General features: G+C 38.8%; 1 protein-coding gene across 1 annotated transcript in view; it reads right to left on the bottom strand.

Annotated features, from left to right (window-relative positions):
- col21a1 (collagen, type XXI, alpha 1) overlaps nt 1-15,504 on the bottom strand; it is a 107,571-nt gene extending 92,067 nt beyond the window's left edge. Inside the window, exons 1-6 of the mRNA XM_065249434.2 lie at nt 15,352-15,504; nt 12,590-12,720; nt 11,846-12,406; nt 9,291-9,456; nt 8,964-9,192; nt 8,501-8,674 (exon numbers count right to left, since the gene is read on the bottom strand). Coding sequence (XP_065105506.2) covers nt 8,501-8,674; nt 8,964-9,192; nt 9,291-9,456; nt 11,846-12,406; nt 12,590-12,689 — 1,230 coding nt within the window. The 5' untranslated portion in view covers nt 12,690-12,720; nt 15,352-15,504. The remainder of the gene's footprint in view (nt 1-8,500; nt 8,675-8,963; nt 9,193-9,290; nt 9,457-11,845; nt 12,407-12,589; nt 12,721-15,351) is intronic.
- Nucleotides 15,505-19,692: the final 4,188 nt, after the last annotated feature.

Genomic DNA, 19,692 nt, shown 5'->3' with positions numbered 1-19,692 from the left:
TGGGCAGGACTCAGAGCCGACTGGGGCTCAGAGGCAGGCTCAGGAGCAAACCCCCGAACCACAAGCTGTGGCCAAAAACTCTAGGGCGAAAGCCCGCACACCAGAATTCTTCTGCTGAAAGCCAAAGAACATGTGTGATTGCCAGCTGTGCTCTGTTGACAGAAAACCATCCATATCTGTCAGCTGGGTGTGGGTTGGCTGATTCGTTCTGTTAAGAATGGCACCGGAATTTAGAACCCAAGCACAGACGGAACTGGATGCAGGACTTTTATTATACAAAAAAGAAAACAAAGGCCCACAACAGGGGCGTCAGTTTTTGTTGAAAAGTTGTGGGGACAAAAGATCAGATGAAAAAAAATTACAGCAGGACGGGAAAAATAAAAAATATTGAATAACTGCGCATCAGAAATGGGCATAGCATAGGCCAGTCAACAACACAAAAATACTCAGCATAAAACCCCCAACAATGTCGACTGCACATGTAAAAGTCCCTACAACACCAGCTCAACCGAACAGTGCAAAAGCACCATACTGTAGAAAACAGCAGCACGTAAAGTCAATGATTACAATGAAATTCATTACATATGTAAAAGAAAACACACAAAAGCACACAACGTAACATATGTGTCACTGGACCACAAAACCAGTCATACACTGCAAAAAATTATTTTCAAGAAAACATGTTCTTAGTATTTTTGTCTTGTTTTAAGTAAAAAATATCTAAAAATTCTTAAATTAAGATGCTTTTTCTTGATGAGCAAACGACCCAAGAAAATAAGTCTAGTTTTTAGACCAAAAATATCAAATTTAAAGGAACAGTATGTAAGAAATGTATATCAATGAATCATAAAATGGCCCTGATACATCACTAGACATTAAAAAATCATTTTCATTTCAAATACTTTTGGGATGCACTAGGGCCAGGGGTAGGCAATGTCAGTCCTGGAGTGTCGATGTCCTGCAGATTTTAGCTCCAACCCTTATAAAACCTTGGCTACCTGTAGTTTCAGGTGACTTTATAAACCTTTATTAGTTTGTTCAGGTCTGCTTGATTAGACCTGGAGCTAAACACTGCAGGACATCGGCACTCCATGTTGCCTACCCCTGCACTAGGCTATCTGTTTCAACCACATACGGTATATGCCCATTAAAAATGAACGCATTTCAATACAATGCAAACAAATACATTAAAGCAGTGGTTCTCAAACTGGGGGCCGCGACATGGTGCCAGGGGCCCCAGTTTTATAATATTTTATGAAATACATTACTTTATTATAAATTCTGTGTAACTAAACCTCAGAAAAATAAGGCTACTAAACAAAAGCAATACATTGTATAATTTAATATGTTTTGTTTAATTCAAATTGTAAGTTTTAGAATGTTTATGTCATAACTTTTCTTTTGGGGTCCACGAAGGAATCCACTGTACACAAGGGAGGCGAAAAAAAAGGTTTGATAACCACTGCATTAAAGAACCACATATGTGTACTACTGAGCATTAACATGTGCTCCATAGAGAGGAAGATATGATGACTAGTTGCCTATAAATATTGAAATGGTGCAAAAAGTCAAACTTCAGAGCAGGGCCGCTGCTGGCAAAACTTTTACAGTGGTGTCCTCTTTAATAAAATAAACAACACAATCACACACAACTATAGTATGTGTGAGAATAGAAATATGCTATTGTTCTCATTTATAATTGTATTTTGACAGCAACACAAACTACAAATATGCAATTATATATTATAGCCTATATTTCTGCATCTGTACTTGTGTTAGCTAATGGACTTTAGTATACTTTACTTTAGTCAGTATAAATCCAAGCAATTTTGGAGAATTACTAAATGTCTTTCTTGTAAGTAAATTAAAAGTCAGGTTTAAGGAAACAGCTGATGTATATTAACAAAAGCAAAAGTTGGTATGTATGGTTATGTGTTTGATTGAATTAACACTCAAGCATTCAGCTAAGTAGGTTTTGTTAATGCAAATAAATTTTAGGACAGTTATTAGCATATACAAAACAACAGGTGTCTTTAGCATAGATATCTTTGCCATGCTTCAAAACGCAACGCAGCACAATGTCATTTAAGTTGAACAACTGCAGTTACATGAAATAAATTGGTATTGTTACACTATTTAAATCACACAGATGAGTTGGTGTCAGCAGCCAGCTATACATTTACACAGGCTTGTGAATGTGAACTGACCTGAAAGTGATGCGCGAGTTTTATTTCGTACTTTTCCATTTGAAGACAGAATGCCGCGTTCTGTTACTGTACTATGGGAAGCCGAACTCCTCAAAAGAAGGACGAAACTGCGCCACTCGAGTGATCCGCGCTGCGCGGACCAATTATATGCGCGGCCCAATGGACAGAGCCGCGCGACTATCTGGATAGCGCAGAGATGAGTTGTTTACTTGCGCCACCCGATGGATAGCGCAGCGCTGACCAGTTTCATCAGAGCAGCGCGACCCACTGGGAAGCGCAGCGCGACTCTGATAGAATAGACTCGATTTACCCACAATTCTCTGCTATTATACAATTTATTTCCGGTTTAAATAACCATTTTGTTTATTTTGCCACAAGACAACTTAATTTACTAATGCTGCATAAGTTAAAACAGCATCTATAACACTTATCAGCTTGATTGGTATAATCGGGTAACCAAAAAAACCATTTCTTCCTCTTGGTAGTTAATTTAATAGAGGTGACCACACGTCTGACGTAAATTATCTGTTTATTATTATTTTTTTTATTTTGTGTTAAAGATATGCACGAATTCTACTATTCTGTTATTTGACATTAATAAAAATAATTACAATATGAATGGCAATGATCAACGATTTTTTTATCTACCTTGAGTGCTCGTTTTATATTTATCTTATATGGTGTTCTGAGTCCGTTTAAACACACTTCTGATGCTGCTTTGCTTCGTCATTTGTATACTTTATGCATTGCAGTTACATTTATTTTATTATTTTATTTTTGTTATAATTTTTCATGATTTAATAATGACATTATAGCATTATGCAATTGTTTTGCATATATTTTTCTAGTAGTGCCAGCTGCATTTCTTGACATATCAGGAAATAAATGTGGGTTTGCAAGTTACTTTGGTTTGCTAGTCCCGCACTGATAAAGTGACATAAGCTGTATTTGTTAATATCTCAACTGTTCCCAATAACCATATAGACCATTTTGCAAGTCGTAAACAATTGGTCGAAGCTCTTCGTGTTTCAGTTTTTTAACACGTTGGGATAAAATACAACAACCAAAAGAACATATAGATCTGAATCAAAAAGTTAAACAAACATCTTTAAGATATATGTGAAATAAAGAAAACGGTTACAAACTGAGACAGGAAGTGTTTCTGGACCAGCGTTAGTTTACATCTTGCAAAATGGTTTAAGTTGCTTCTTTGAGAGGGGGAGTGGAATTCGCACAAGTTGCCTGCCAATAAATAAACAGTCGAATAATTATGCTTAATTTTTTTATCTTTAATATTTAATAATGTTTTGACAGCACTAACACTGTTTTGTCCCACTAGCAGAGAATTGTGGGTAAATCGAGTCTATTCCATCAGAGTCGCGCTGCGCTTCCCAATGGGTCGCGCTGCTCTGATGAAACTGGTCAGCGCTGCGCTATCCAGATAGTCGCGCGGCTCTGTCCATTGGGCCGCGCATATAATTGGGCCGCGCAGCGCGGATCAAACGAGTGGCGCAGTTTCGTCCTTCTTTTGAGGAGATCGGCTTCCCATACTGTACAAACGGATGGCGGATGATATCAAAGCATCGCGAGAGCAAACTGCTCCGCATGCTTTCTAATCGCTCTCGCTCTTATGCTTATCTTTGCAGCACGATCAAACAAACATTTGATCATCTGCAGTCAGCTGGGTGGGCGGGGATTGCATACAAACCAATAGGGTGTCGGAATGGTGTATGTTTATACTTCACATCCAACCACAATCGCATTCATCTGGATGATGCAATTTATCAAGATAGGTTTTTTTAACGATGACAAGCCGGAATGTAAAAAAAAAGGAAAACAAGCTGAAATTAATAGAAGTAACGAGGCGCTTTTTAAAATGTAAGGAGTAGAAAGTACAGATAATTGCGTGAAAATGTAATGAGTAGAAGTAAAAAGTCGTCAGAAAAATAATTACTCCAGTAAAGTATAGATACCCAAAATATCTACTTAAGTAATGTAACGAAGTATTTGTTACTTGATACCTCTGGCGTGCATTGACAATTCGTCACTGTAATAAATGATAAGCCATGTCAAAAAAAGGATGTATCCCTCTGGTTGCCGAAAAGAGAAAGAAGAAAAGGACAGAGGAGGAGAAAAACGAGCAAGATAAAGGTATGTTTGCAAGATTATTTACAGTATGTTTAATTTGTGCAGTAGCAGCTAGTGGTGTAACAGATCGCAGTTGATCCGAGATAGACCCATGCGATTCGCGGATTAATAAATTAATTTAAATAGGTAAAGTTTATCATTACGGCGTAGAACCTACGAACGACTATAAATCGGGCTTTACGATACTGTGTCTCATACTGTAGTCCATTAACATACATTTGAGGAATAGAGCACGTTTAAGTGCACTCAGTAGTGCACACATGGAGAGACACGTTTCAGAAAACAAGCGAACATAAAATCTTTTTGTTCTTGACAGGGCACATACAAACAAAATAATCTCCACAGTATTCTTTTTCCAATAAAAAACATTTCCTTATGTTTTAGGTTTATGTATAGATCAGGCAGAAACCAGGTCCGTGCTTCTCTTAAAGAGACAGTAACCTCAATTAACCTACGTAAGTCTGTGTCATTAATGTTAATCAAACAGTCCAAGACAAAGAGAAAATCAGTTCTGTATCTCTTAAATATAATCATTATATTTTATTCATACAATAAAGACAGTGTTTTGATACATTTGATTTGATTTCTGTTAGGGATGCACCGAATCCAGGATTCGGATTCGGCCGAATACTGGGCTTTTTGACGGGGTTCGGATTCGGCCGAATCCTAGATTTTTTTTCCACCGAACCGAACCCTAGGCTTGCGCTACGCTGGTCGACGTAACGCGGCCGTTGATTACACACATCGGGTGCTGACGTGGAGATGAGCTTTTTCTTTCGGTGAGCCTTAGGGGCTGGACACACCAAAACTTTTAAACACAGCTGAAAACGCCTTGAGGACCCCAAATTCCAGCTGTTTTTCAGCCGAGCGCTTGGTAGCTGTGATGCTTCAGCTGTGAGCCGGTTGGTTGCTGTGGTAATCTCCCGCCCCTCCTCCAATGTAATTGGACGGCCGTGTGAAACCTGACATTGACGAGCGGAGCTTCTCACTCAAAGTTAAATATAGTTTTCAGCGCGGAGCTGCTTGCTTATTGTAAAAACGAGCGTGTCGCAACGCATCGCTTTCATTATGCATAGGCTTATGGTAATTGTCAAAATAGTTTTTCCAACTTGTCATCCTGGCATAATGTACAGTTAAAATTAAATAAAATGAAAAATACACTGCTGTGGACGTTGTTTACTTCATTAATGTGTTTTACTGTGTTAATGGAATAAGGATGCGAGTAGGATTCGGTATTCGGTTTCGGATTCGGCCGAATCTTAAACGGTGGATTCGGGATTCGGCCGAACCTAAAAAATCTGGATTCGGTGCATCCCTAATTTCTGTACCTAATGCCTAATTCTTTTAGCCCTTAAGTTTTCCCCTTATTGTGCAGTTCTTTATAATGTTTGTAATTTCTTTATTTTTTAAAAATTGTGGGAGTGAGGGCCCCCAAACAAATTCTGCTTAGTATGCCTGTCGCGATTATGACTATATTGACTTAGCGAACGATAGGTAAACATGATTTTGGTAGTTTTTGGAAAAGCAATATATTACCATAGTGTTTACATGTGTGTTTGTTTGCAAAAAATTTATGTCATTAGCATTTTAATCGATCGCGATTGCCTTAGCAGAGCTGTCAACTTGGATGCCGAAACACTACTGAGTTCGTGTAAGGGTTTTGTCTTGTTTATGTCTTTTATTTTGAAGTCCTTGTTTTATGCTCTTGTCTTTCATTTTGAAATCATGTCTTGTTATGTTCTCTCTAGTTTGCCTTTTCCCTGATGTGTCATGTTTTGATTGGTTCCCTGTCTCTATATAAGCTCTCTTGTTATCAATGTCTCTTGTCGGTTATTGTTAATGTAATGTGTAGCTGCACTGTCTGCTTTATTGTCATGTTCATTGTCAAGTCTAGTCATGCCATGAATTTATGTTTATAGTCTTTGTTATATTAAATTTACTTTCTGCAGTTAGATACTACCTCTTCTCATATTTGGATTACACATAGATGGAGGGTAGCCTGGTAGAACCATCCTCTGCTATTTTGCTTCGCTTCATAGACAGAGTCTGGCTGGGCATAATTGACAATCGTTTTCCTTCTCATGGGAGGGGCTTGTCTGAAGTTTAAAATCATTGGTCTAAACGTAAGCCAATCACATAACGTTTGGATATGATGTGCGTTATGCGCCAGCTCAGCCGCATCAAATTTTCTGCTGTAAAACACACGCATGATGTGAAAACAAACCCATCGAGCGAAATACCGAAGTTAACATGGCTATGAACGACTTATGCAGATTATGTAAAGTAAATCGGGCCAGAGCTAGTTGAACACTATCCTTACGGTGTCTTTCCACTCACGTCTAAGTGGAGGAATGCCCCTCTCTCCTCTCAAACTCTTCCACCAGACAGCCATAACCATATGTAAATTAAATCTTCCTACCTTTTTTTCTGGTTAATCAGGAACGTCACCAAAGAATGTTTGCCCACGCGTCCTCCACCATTAACTGTGAACAATGAAATTTCCTTCCATGATATCGATTGTTGTGCACGTCAAGCTGTGCTGCACACAGTTTCTCGCTGACGATCGATAATAGTTGATAAATTAAACTTTTCCCAAAACCTGTCGGGAGTAGGGCAACAACATAATCTCCATTCAAAATGTTTAACAAACACTTTTCTTGTTCGGGATTAAGTTGGCAAGTGCCGGTTCTCCACAACAGAGCAAATAGCTTTCTGTGCCTCCATGTCCACTACAAACTACAACCGTACATTCGGCGCTTAGCGTCTACGTCACGGCTCTCAGCCCGCCCTCTGTTCATTGATTCGCCGGTTGTTTTGAAACCTGAGGAAAACGGTTTGAATGGGAGGTATCTCAGACTGAGTACAGAAGCGTAATGAAATTTAGCGGAAGTACAAAGTCTGACGTAGTCAGGCTAGATGGAGGGTGGCGCATCAGGCCAAAACACAACATGACAACATCAACATCAGTTGAGGGCTGCAACTTCACTTTTTAAATGACAATATCCTGACCAGACCACTGTCTCAATTTACTCCCCGAGATGGTCACCGCAATATACGAGTCGGTTCCTGAGATGCCCGGTCGTGAGTTCCCTACATCACCTGCTGCTTATCTGCTTTTGCGCGCACAGCCAGAGCCGCCGCAGCCACTACAGCCGTCTGCACAACCACAGCAGTTTGTTTCGCCACAGCCCCTACAGTCTGCGCAGCCAACGCAGTCCATGCTGTCTGCGCAGCCCATGCAGCCCCAGCCGTCTGCGTAGCCAATTCGTAGATCGCTGACCAAGCCTCCCTGGACTCCCTCCTTATGAACTTTAATTTACTGTGTTTAGTTAAGCATCACCATTGGACTTTGTTTTTTTTGTTTATTTTATTAATCTGTTATCATTTTGTCATAGTCTGTGTCATAGTCTTGTCTTGTTCATTGTCTTGTGTACTCCCTTGAGGAACGCCTGGCGGCGTCCCTTTAAGGGGGGGTACTGTCATGATCCTGCCGTCCTGTCACAGTTATTCTTAGTAGTTCATAGTCATGTGGCAGGATTGTGGCGGTACCCATGTTTTGTCTTGTAGCACATGGCTTTGTTTGGCTGTGTGCTGCTGTCTCGTTTATGTCCCCACCCCCTTGTCTCCTCGTTAATTATTCATTAGTGGTTAACTCCCCTCACCTGACCTTCCCTATTTATCTCGTTTAGTTTTCCCTATTTATATGTCCTTGTGTCTCTTGTCCCATTGCACGTTCGTTTTGTATTGTTCCAGTCTGTGCTCTAGCTGATTTAAGTCCGTCTTAGTGTTTGATCTGTCTACCCATTTTGTTTATGCATTTGCCCCCTTGTGGGTCTTTTGTTTCTGTTGTGTGTCATAAAGTGTTCTCTGCTACCCGTCATCGCCTGCACTTGGGTTCTCTCTTAGAAATTCATGACATATACGTATCCTATTTTGAATTTGTCCATGACAGGGTTGACTTTTTTTATGATTTACTAGTACATTGTCTGCTTGCAGTTAATTTATAAAATGTGTATTTCTAACAGGTTAAGGTTTCCTTATAACAAATACAAATTTAAAAGCAAAATCTTAAATTCTCAAAGTCCCAAAGGCACTTTATGGTGATTTTGACAGAATAGCGTCCAATATGTCATTAACATACTTACGGGTACAGTTGTTTCTTTGCTGACGTACTTTCCAACCTGCGTTTTTCCATTAATAAAAATTCCAACAGGAGGCTCCAATGCCAAAGTTTCTATTTCAAGATTATCAACATACAGCGTGACGTCCTCTTCTGTTACCAGAAGACGTAGTTGATGCCATTTTTCATCAAATAGTTTCTGTAACACAAATAAAGCAGAATGTGTGTTTATCTACCTGGCTAGTTTAAAAACCCTGCACTGGATTTTTCTAGCCTGGTCTTTCTGGCGACTGTTGGCTGGCCTGGTAAAATTTGTAAAGCATGTCTCACTGAGACACCAGTATAATACACCATTATCCAAACTCGGAATTCCAGGCATACAAGAATGAAATAAAATCCTTGGCTGGTGGCTATCGATTGGGTTATGTGCTTACTAATAACAGAGACTGGAGAATTTGTTTCATACATTGAGCACGCTGTGTATTTACCCTAGCAGGTGTCTTAGTAAAGACCACAGTTTGAGTTCCACTTGCTGAACTGCTGGTTGTTGTGAATATCACTGTTCTGTCTAATCCATTTAGAGTTACTGCCATTTGAGGCTTTTCATCTTTGGTCTGTATCCTCCATAGATCCCAGTTCTCCATAACCACAGAGCCTTTGTACTTCAGCGTGGACACAAAAACATAGGATGGTGGAAGTCCTCCTGGAAATAATGTCCTATGGACATTAAGATGAAGATGCTGTTTCAATTCAAGGGGCCAAGTATTGTGATGGTGCTTGCAACAAACAGCAGCAAAACTGGAAAACATCTTTACCTAGTGCTCTCACTGAGGTCAACTCGGGACGTCACCTGGTAAGCTTTGCTGCCATAAAATGATCCCTGTGTCTTTTTGGTTTTTTTGGCCAAGTTTAGATGAAGAAGAATGTCAAATCCCTTCTCATCTCGAGAATCTATGGAAATCTTTTTTGGGCATACTGTCTCTATAATAAGATAGAAAACAAGATAATTTATCACACTATTGTATACAGTATTAACATTAAATAAATAAAAATTAATCATAAACCTGTTAAATCAAAGTCATTTTCCAGCACATCAGAAGTTCTTTATCTTTATCAGCAAGATCGTATTTCAATTCAATGATTATATCGCACACACTGTATTGTTAGTCATTATGGTCCCAAGCCAAACAGACCGTTTTAAACCCCCTTAAATCATTACATAATCAGGCTTTGAAAATGTTAGATAAAAAGCAGAGACGGTACCACCACTGTAGTATACATGAAACATATAGTATATTAAGTTTTGACAACTTAGGTATTCTGATATCCATTTGGATCATAACATTTTTAATGATGCTGCCCCACCCCCCTAAAAAACATATGTACAGCGACGCTCGGAATTAACAAACAGAACTTTGAGGTCTGTATTCAGGGGTAAATGCAGGGTTTCTAAAAGAAAGTCTGTTTTCTCTCAATCAGTCTTTTCCTACAAAACCATTAAGGAATGGAATGGGCTTCCAGACGTTATAAAGAACAATGCAGATTTTCACAATTTCTCAAGGGCAGTTAAAGACTAGCTTTTAGACCACCAGTCCTGCTCTCACTAAAAGTATTTTAAGGAATTGCAATTAGCTAATTTTGCTAATAATTGGGTAACTTGAATTTTATATTTGTGTATTACACTTTTTATTGTATTAATTGTTTTTGTTATATTAATATTTTATATGCTTATATGCTTTTTTATTACAACTATTATTTTATAATGCATCATCAAGCTTGTCAAATGACACTTCATAGGCACAGTTACACTGTATGACCCATGAATAGGTTTCATTTCAGATTTTTCCTATTATTTAAAATGTCCATTAACTTAATATTAAAATTTTCACACTTTACAATCTTTTTATTTAAAGGTACACGCTGACTTTTTCAGAGCTTATTCATCGTATCCCCCAGAGTTAGATAAGTCCATACATATCTTTTTCATCTCTGTGCGTAACTCTGTCTGACTCTGTTCCAAAAACTGGAAGTAAATGGCTTCAGCTAGCATACTGCTCCCACTAAGTGACAAAATAATGCCAACATTTTCCATGTTTATATTTTGTGATTTGTATAGTCACATACTGTGATTAGCCTAAGTAACAGTGCTTCGCCTTTTAAGAATATAGTTCCCAGTACGTATACGGTTAAAAGATGGCTTTGTTTTATATGACCTTGTTATTTGTTCACGCTGTGACTATACAAATCACAACATATAAATATAAAAATGTTGGCGTTATTTTGTCACTTATTGGGAGCAGTATGCCAGAGCCATTTACTTCCAGTCTTTGTGCTAGGGGTCAGACAGAGTTACAGGGCGCCCGGAGATGAAAAGGGTATGTATGGACTTATATAACTCTGGGGGATAGGGTGAATAATCTTAAGTCCCAATAAGTTTATGTGACTTTAATACTCAAGAAAACATACTTATGAGGAAAATACATTTTTTTATTGTTATTAGTTATTTTAACCCATCTAAAAAGTAAACAAAAATTAATAATAATATATTTGTCTCATTTTATATCGTAAAATAAAAGGAAAGTATGGTGAAGGGAATGCCTGGAAAGGGTTAAATATTTATGAAATGCACTGCTTTATTTTATTTGGCCTGGAGGCCAATCTAAAAAAAGGTCTGTAGTGGAGGACCTTGGCGTTGAGCACATTGTGCAAGTATGCAGTCCGAATAGAGAATGTCCCTACCATTACAAATACCAGACAAGAGATGACACACGTCCGTTATAAGATACCTTGACCATTAACTTTTCCGGTATCTGGAAAGATATTTATCACAAGCTTAAAGAAACTTAACAAACTTTTATGAAGAGCAATTTTTTTAAGTTGCTGAGCAATCTATTGTAAGAACAGAAATGTTATGCTTTCCTTAAATTTCATAATTTGTAAATAATTCATCTTGGTATTTGATATATAATTTCTTCTCCACCAATCGTACAATTATTATTGTGCTACCTGTGCTTTTGAACAGAATTCAATCTAAATCACACCTCAGTGTAATGAAAAGTTTTAGCTTGAAGCGAGTTAAAAAAAGTCATAAATATAATTTTAATCTGACAAAGGTGCATTAGTGGGATATAAACATATTAATAAAGATAAGTTGTAAACTGACTGTAATTCAAGAAGAGAGATGACATGCATGCAACTCAGACGTGGAGATGCCGTAAACCTGTCTCCATTGGTACATGACGCACATGAAACTGAATTTTTCATTTTGACATAAAAAATATTCCACTAATGGATTTTAAAATGCAGCTACTGAAATATAAAAGTGCCAGGGCCATGATTAACTTTAAAGGATGAACAGACAAAGGCTTACCTTCGCACAGCTTCTGCCTAATAACTTCACGGATCTTTGCAATTGCTTTATAGTCTTTCACTGAGAAAACATAGGTGGATGACGGTTTGTTGGCAATGGCCCTGAGCTCCGCCTCCTCTGTTTCAGACCCGACGCCGATTGCGAAAAGAATTATGCCCTTTTTCCTCGCTGCCTCCGCAGCAGCCATTACTTCATCTTGGGACTTCCCGTCCGTCAGAACCACAGCGATTTTTGCAATGCCGTTTGGACCTCGCTCAGAAAAAGCAAAAAGTTTGTCGCTGGCAAATTTGATGGCCTTCCCTGTGTTCGTGTTTCCTCCCATATATTCTATAGACTCCATGGCCTTGATGAGGTCCCGGCTTGAGAAGTGTTTTCCCAGCGGTATATGTAAGTAAGGTTCATCGCTGTATTGCACTACCCCAACCTGGGTGAATTTCTGACCAATGTTGAAGCTTATCGTAATATTCACCAACCATCGTTTGACAATTTCAAAGTTTACGTCATCCACGCTCCACGATCCATCCAGTATGAACACTAAATCGCTTGGTGCCGTCCTGCAACCTAAAATCGAGGAAGACAAAATAACAATGTTGCATGTGCTCGAGCCGGTCATTTATTCTTACCTGATCAGACTATTAAATTGCTCTATATTAAGACAGGCAAAATAAACACTGCATAATGAGATGATGTTATTAATAGTCGTCATGCAACGTACACTTATGGGGATGAGAGAAGCACGCTTACTTAATCTCATGTCCTCATCTTGTGCTGTGCAAAACAAATGTAGGAGCATGAAGTAAAGACACCAAAAAACAAAATGCATGGATCTTGTTTTGCTACCCATGTTCCTGAAGTACCAAGCTCCAGTTTAGCCCCTGAAGAAAGATCAAGATAAAACATGCATTTCTTAGATGTCTTCACATGAATGTAATTTGTAGATTTGCAGTTGTTGAAGCTTTATAGGTTCTGTAATAAATTTAAAGCATGCCGTTCAATGTTAACATCCCAACCAAGACAGTTGAGGCACAGTTTTATCCCCTTTGTGCACAGAGGTTACAATGATGCCAGAATGAGAAACAGACATGTTATGCAATGCTTCTCTAATTTGAGCATATAAACTCATCATCTCACTTAATTCTCACCTTATTTTAAAGGTGTAAAATGTTTTTTCTTCTCCCAGTCTAATGTTAAGTTGTAAGCCATTAGTAGGTTGTATCCCCTAAAGGTAAAAAGCAGTGTGACTCTATCAAAAAGTTTGGTCTAAGATCCAGCCTTAAACAGCTTTATTGGCTCACTTATTTATCTGACGATTCATTTTAAAATGTTTTAATTAAGCTTAACAGTCAAACCATGCAGACTACCACATAAGAGTTTGAATTAGCTCCTCATCTGACTCAAGTCTCTGTTGAAAACTATTTGCTTTATTGCTGTTTGCAGCACAAGAAAAGACATTATAACAAACTTTAGAAACAATGGAGGGGTTTATGGCCTGCTGATTGGTAGGATCAGAGTCCCAGTGCAAATTAATTTCTTCAGTTGATGAAAGAGAAGCGTGACTGGAACATGCATGAAGCATTCATACCCCATCAACCTCACAGCATGTCTTGTCAGCTTGTTACATGACTGGGGGTTTTCCAGTTATTCTCCTAAAGCTGTATTATACAGTTATGATGGAACAGGACCTCATGCCAGTGCTTTCCAAAGCCTATCATATATGGAGGTACGTGGAATGCTTCGTTATTTTTACAAGCATGTCTGCCCCCATCACCCCCACCCTTGACTCACACCCCAACGCACTTTTCCTCCGAACTGTATATTTCCAGTAAACGTCCAGTTCTGGAGTGTAACCGAGCTCATATACCTTGAGGAAGCCGAGGCCACTTTTGGCCTGATTTATGAATACTGCTTTGCAATGCACCAATATACTCATAACCTTAGAGACTGCAGACCTTGCACATAAACTTGCAAGACACATGCTCCTGCCAGTCTGTATCTCCAGACATATGTTTTTTCTCTCTATCATGACCTTCTCATTGACCTAGGAGTTATTAGAGGCCTCCAGACAGTTTACGTTTCCATTCTCAGTTCAAGATGAAGAAGACTTTAGAAAGGTAAGGTAGCTGGAATGCAGCGGATTTCAACATCCAATTCTCTGAAAAAGAATTGCACTCCCTGAATTTAGCCAAACGTATCCTCAGTAGGCACCTTCCAAAACACGACGTTTAAATCCCCATGGAATGTTTGAGTGAGTAATTCATTCTGCTCATAGTGATACTCACGTTAGATTTATTTCACATTGATGGGTTTCATCCAACTGGACGTGGGAGGCAGGAAACCCTTGCTGAACAGCTGATTCCTTGCTGTCCTCCAGATGAGGCGTTAACCTCTTTGTACTTGAAGTGGGAAAGATGCCAAAAATGTTCTGCCTTTAGTCCATTTCCCAGGAACACTTTTCTCATGCAGTTCTAATTTTATTCCCCCTTTTTTAAGTTACTCCTGATTTATTGCGAATGGCTTAGCTTGGGTCGGTAATCTTCATGTTTTCTAACTGGCAACCATTGTCTTTTGTAAAACCTTTCTGCCTGTTTTCCATTGCAAACTAATAAACGTACTATTGTAATGCAATGCTTTTCAGTACCAACATCAACAACTGCTGTAGGGCATGCACAATTAGTTTGCCAACATGAGGGGAAAATAAACAACCGCCAAGTTCTTCTGGCTTAAATGAACATTATATTATACATATGATATCAGAGACCATTAAAACGACATATGAGATAATCAAGATGTAAAGGCAGAAGGCCAGCAAGGTCAAAGCTGTTACAGGGGGTTTCTACCACATTACGCACATTATCAACAGTTATATATCTCACAAGCCAGTGGTGTTGGTTGGTATCCCGTTCTGATGTTCGCCAGCTCCTCTCACCAGCCTTTTTAAATCCCTGTCCTTATCCAAACAAGGGCACGAAACAAGTCGTTATTGAAGAGAGATACAACATTCCCTTAGTTTGGCTTGCATGTTTACCCATGTAGCACGGTTGCCAGACAAAGCCCAGAAAAATAATTCCATTCATTCTTTACTTGTGACAGTCGCATGAATAAGGAACAGATAAGTGTACCCAATGGCTTCAGTGTGCAGGTTGTCAGCCCCGAAAAACTACATGATCAAAGATTTGCAAAGAAGCTGACAGCAACAGCAAAGCATGTAAGGTCCTGTGCACATGCAGTTTACTTTCGAATATATTAAAGCATCTGCTAATGCTTTAAACATGTCAACACGACAACAATGCAAGCCACCAAAAATAAAAAGGAGCATTGTTCTCAAAGAAGCCTTGGCTAAAATTCAAACAAGCTTTTTTACAAATGACTTCGTCGGTTGGGGTAGCCATGGGATAATGACATGCAAAACAGTAACTTATGCATGCTAGTAGCAAGCAGAAGAAAAGAGCAAAACTACAGCAGTGAAAAGCATAAAATCATGTTTAGGAGAAAAGACAAAGATTTACCAGAGCTTGATGTGCGTGGACCTGGACTCTTATTGAATCAAAATCCCCCTTACTCACACTGTCTGTTGTCCCATGGCCAGTGCTTTGTAAAGCTCAGGGTTGGAGGAGCAAAGTTGCAGATGTGAGACTTCCCTCCCCATTCACCTTCTAACTCTCTCTCTCTCTCTCTCTCTCTCTCTCTGTCTCCCCCCCTCTCTCTCTCTTTCTCGAATACAGAGATTGAAAAAAGACGCAGATAAGGACTCCACTTAATAAAAGAGTGGAGGACTCAGCCCCCTTTTGTGGAAGCAAAGGGAAAATTAAAGTAATTCTCATATGCTTCCAAGGTTGGATTGTGTAGGAGAGCAGAGAGGGTAAATACTGTGAGGGGCTTTTGAGAATGAGCATATTAAATAAGGGAATATACTTTTAGATTTGTGAAGACATAGGCTGTTGTCTGCCTTAACTGCATTAAGGGAAAGTGTTGATGATATTTATTTATTGTGCTTTTAGAAATTCTTTTTGTATCTTTCTGCACCCTTCAGTCATTATCATCAACAACAACTGACAAATACGAACAGACATCAACATATTACAATGTATTACAATAACAATTAATATCCAAAACAACATCCCTGTCACAGAAAACAAGGTCACTGCCATAGATGTATAATGACAACTATGATATTACTAGAATTTGTTTTACACAGCTTAAGTTTTGTGTCAGTAGTTAAAGCACTTATATTTGCTCCGGGACTCAGCATCTTGTTAAATTAGATATCCGAAGCAGTTTTTAATGCAAGACATGATCAGGGACATGGCATTGTTTTCTCTAAAATGTCTGATTTATTAAAATAGATGTATTGCTGGAATCAAAATGAGTTACTCATACATTTGAAAGCTAAACATTTTCATGTTGTGATGTTGGCACTAAAAGAAGAACCATATGTGCTTTACAACATCATGCAGAAATAAGAACATAAAGATGTTCTGGAAAATCACAGTAAGCTTTCTGGTAAGTTTTCAGGGATAATCTGTCTAAATACTCCCATGAATTGGATCATTTCAACCATTTATGGGCATAGTTTAGGACAGTGAATCAACTGTAGTTACAGTTTAATATTTTAAGATCAAATGTCAGAAACTTCTGGAACCTCATCTAACAGTTTTGCAAGTGCAAAATGAAAGAAAAATTTAGGAAAATAGAGGACATTAAAGGGCACATTTATTGAACTGCTTATGCAGTTTTGTGCTTTACTGTGTTAAAAGGAGCTTTGACCAGTGGCGGTTCTACACGGAGGCCAATGGTGGCCCGTGCCTCTGTAGACATGTCCCTGGCCACCCCTGCGGCCACCCCGTGCTGACCAAACAAAAAAGTATATATTTATTTTGATTTTACACGCGAGCGCCAAAAGCGGAACTAATGCGACGCCACGTTTTATACGGGCAAATTAGAGCGGCGCACCCAACCACTGTAGCCGCCTGTGGGTGCTGCTCGGCGAGTGTCTCAATTCGTTCCCAATCTCCCGATGTTGAGAATGTGTATGCAGGTTTGGGCACTGGTAAGGACTCTAGCTCACTTCACATTGGGACACTGTTCACTTGTTCTCCTGTGACGTGGCTGCGTTAAGCGTGTTGTGATCATTTACAGCTGTTACTCATCAACAACCGGCAAAACCAACATCTCGCTAACTTTTTAAAGTTTACACATTGTAAAAAGCGCTGTAATTATGCTCTTACATATACGTGCATAGAATTGGAGGAATATAATTAAATGTTACATATAATTTTTTTTACAATTTAAAATAAATATTATTTTAAATGTTGATTAGATTGTGGTCCCTAACTGTCTAGCAATGTGTGTTTATATGTAAACTAAAACAAACGTTTGTCTTTATTAAAGTTTTCATTTCATAAAGTTTGAGTAGGCTTGCATGTTTTTCGGTTGGGGGGCTTTAGAAAAGAGCCCAGCTCCTCTTTGCACCTGCACTCACTCTTGTATTAAATAAAAAAGTATATGATTGTAAAGTAAAATAAAGTATATGGGGTAGTTTCCCGGAAAAGGGACTAGTCCTAGACTAAAATAAATTTAAGAGCTGTCCAAACTGAAAACAACTTCCAATGCCATATCTTAAAATACAGCTTTGTTTTGCTTCAAAATGCACACAAGTTATGTATAATGTATGTTAAAACTAGTTATATTTCCTAATTAAACTAAGGCCTAGTCCTATCTTAAACTAATTCCTGTAACCACCCTTATAATCTTTAAATATAATTTCTTGCCATTTTTCTATGTGCCCCTCTGGTAAAACACTGGCCCCTCCTTGGCCCCCCTAGTGAAATTTGTCTAGAATACCGCCACTGGCTTTGACGTGTAGATGTGTAAATGATTCAGTTAAGTATGCAAGATTTCAGTAGCTTCTGTTGAATCCCACACAACCTACAGTAGTACTTAGAACTGACCTAGAAGATATGAAATTATTTTTGGGGGGTTGGAGAAAGTGCAATCCAGTTTTAAGTAGTTAACCACAATTCACACTGCAGAATAAACAAGCTCTGTTTTTCTTTACACCCACATCAGACCTAAAGAGCTTCCAACCAGTAATTCTAAGAAATAAACTCCCACATCCTCTTGGATTCAATCTTGTCACTGTCAGCATTTTCATCGAAACTCACCAAAGCGAAATAAACACACCTTTTCAGTAGGGCTGCCTGATCAATAGCATGCGATAGTCATGCGCATCTCATCAGTAAAGCTGTTTCCTTGATTAGTAGTAAATCACCATCACCTGCATTCAGGTGGTGCAGCATTTACTAAACAAAGCCATAGTTCACTGACAAGCTGGGCCATATTGCATACATACAGCAGGCGAAACTTCTGCGATAATTAATGCGAAATTGGCCTGATTGTCAGTGAACTACGACTTTGTTGCGATTTACTACTAATTAATAAACCGGCATTACTGACGAGATGTGCATGACAACCGCATGCGATTTATTGTGCAGCCATACGAGTAATCTAACACTTAACAAATATTTTCAGGTCTGATCTGTGATGTCAGTTCCTTGAAAAACAGGTGCATGAGAAACACAGTGCAAAGGCTAGGCCCACCTGACAGACCAACTTCTTGCTTGACACTTGTGAAATGTGGGAAACCCATCTCCATAATTGATGTATTAACAGTTGGAAGTCCGAAGAATGCTGCTGTAAATAACAGGTATCTTCCCAGAGGGCTTTTAGCAATTGAAAGGTACAGCTGGACTGTGTGTCATATTCTGTTGGGTCTGGAAAGTGGCAGCAAAGGCAAAACCATGAAAGGAAATACCATATTTGATCATTTAGTGGGCAGAAAGGAATAGTAGTGAGGCGTCACTGCAAACATGATGAATTGCAGCGTGGTTATGTAGCCTGGAACACTCAAGCCAACTATTATCAAATGAGGAAACTGTGGAAAACATGGACAGGCACACTGAAAAGCATGAAGTATTTCAAAAGTATCCCACGGCATTCATAATAAAGATTTACAAAGAAACCCATGAAGGAAAAAGTTTTATGGAATAGAAAATGGGTAGTTTACCAAGTAAAATAGACCTTACACCGTTCGGAGAAACTGTTCATGTGGCCTGCTTATTTTGATATACATCCATTAAAGGTTTGTTGGCCTTTTAATCTAAGACCAATTACAATTTCATACTGCTGATACAAATACACAAAACAGTCTGGTTTTTAAATTTGTTGTGTTAGTTGAACCACTTTGGATTTTGGCTAAATAAATGCACCATCTTTGTTTTGGCATGGCCAACCAGCAGCACTGTAATGGTTTCTAATTCCACACAATAAACGACAATGAATGTGATCACTTCTGCTATATGTCTGGGAGATTTGTGTGGTGTGTAGCAATAACAAGTGATTAGGCTGACAGACAGAAAAAGGCAATAAGAGTTTCCATGGAAGGAATTGGTGCAGTTTCAAGAGAAAACACAGAGTAAGCGAGGAGCGTGTACGGTCTTGTGCAGGGAACACTGTTTGCGAAGCAAAAAGCCAGTTTCTTCTAGGAAAATGTTTGTCAGTCATTACCAAAGAGGTTTCCGAAGTAAAATTACTACACATTTATGTCATTAAAAATAGGAAGGCCAGAATGCACCCTCTGCTGAAATAAATAAATGGTTATTTTCAGAGCAGTCAGGGGTCACCTTTCGGGAGCTTGGCAAGTCACTGTTTCACAATTTTGTTTAAAAGAAGTTTTATTGATTTATCGTACCATATATGGCACAAATTGTAATCGCATTTATACATCCAGTAGACAACACTTAGGGTGCCATTGCAGTAAGCATGGGAAATCTAAAACGAAAATAGCAATT

This window comes from Paramisgurnus dabryanus, chromosome 20 (assembly GCF_030506205.2).
Source record: "Paramisgurnus dabryanus chromosome 20, PD_genome_1.1, whole genome shotgun sequence".
NCBI lineage: Eukaryota > Metazoa > Chordata > Actinopteri > Cypriniformes > Cobitidae > Paramisgurnus > Paramisgurnus dabryanus.
Note: the sequence above shows the minus strand (reverse complement) of the source record. Positions and strands in the feature narration are given on the sequence as shown.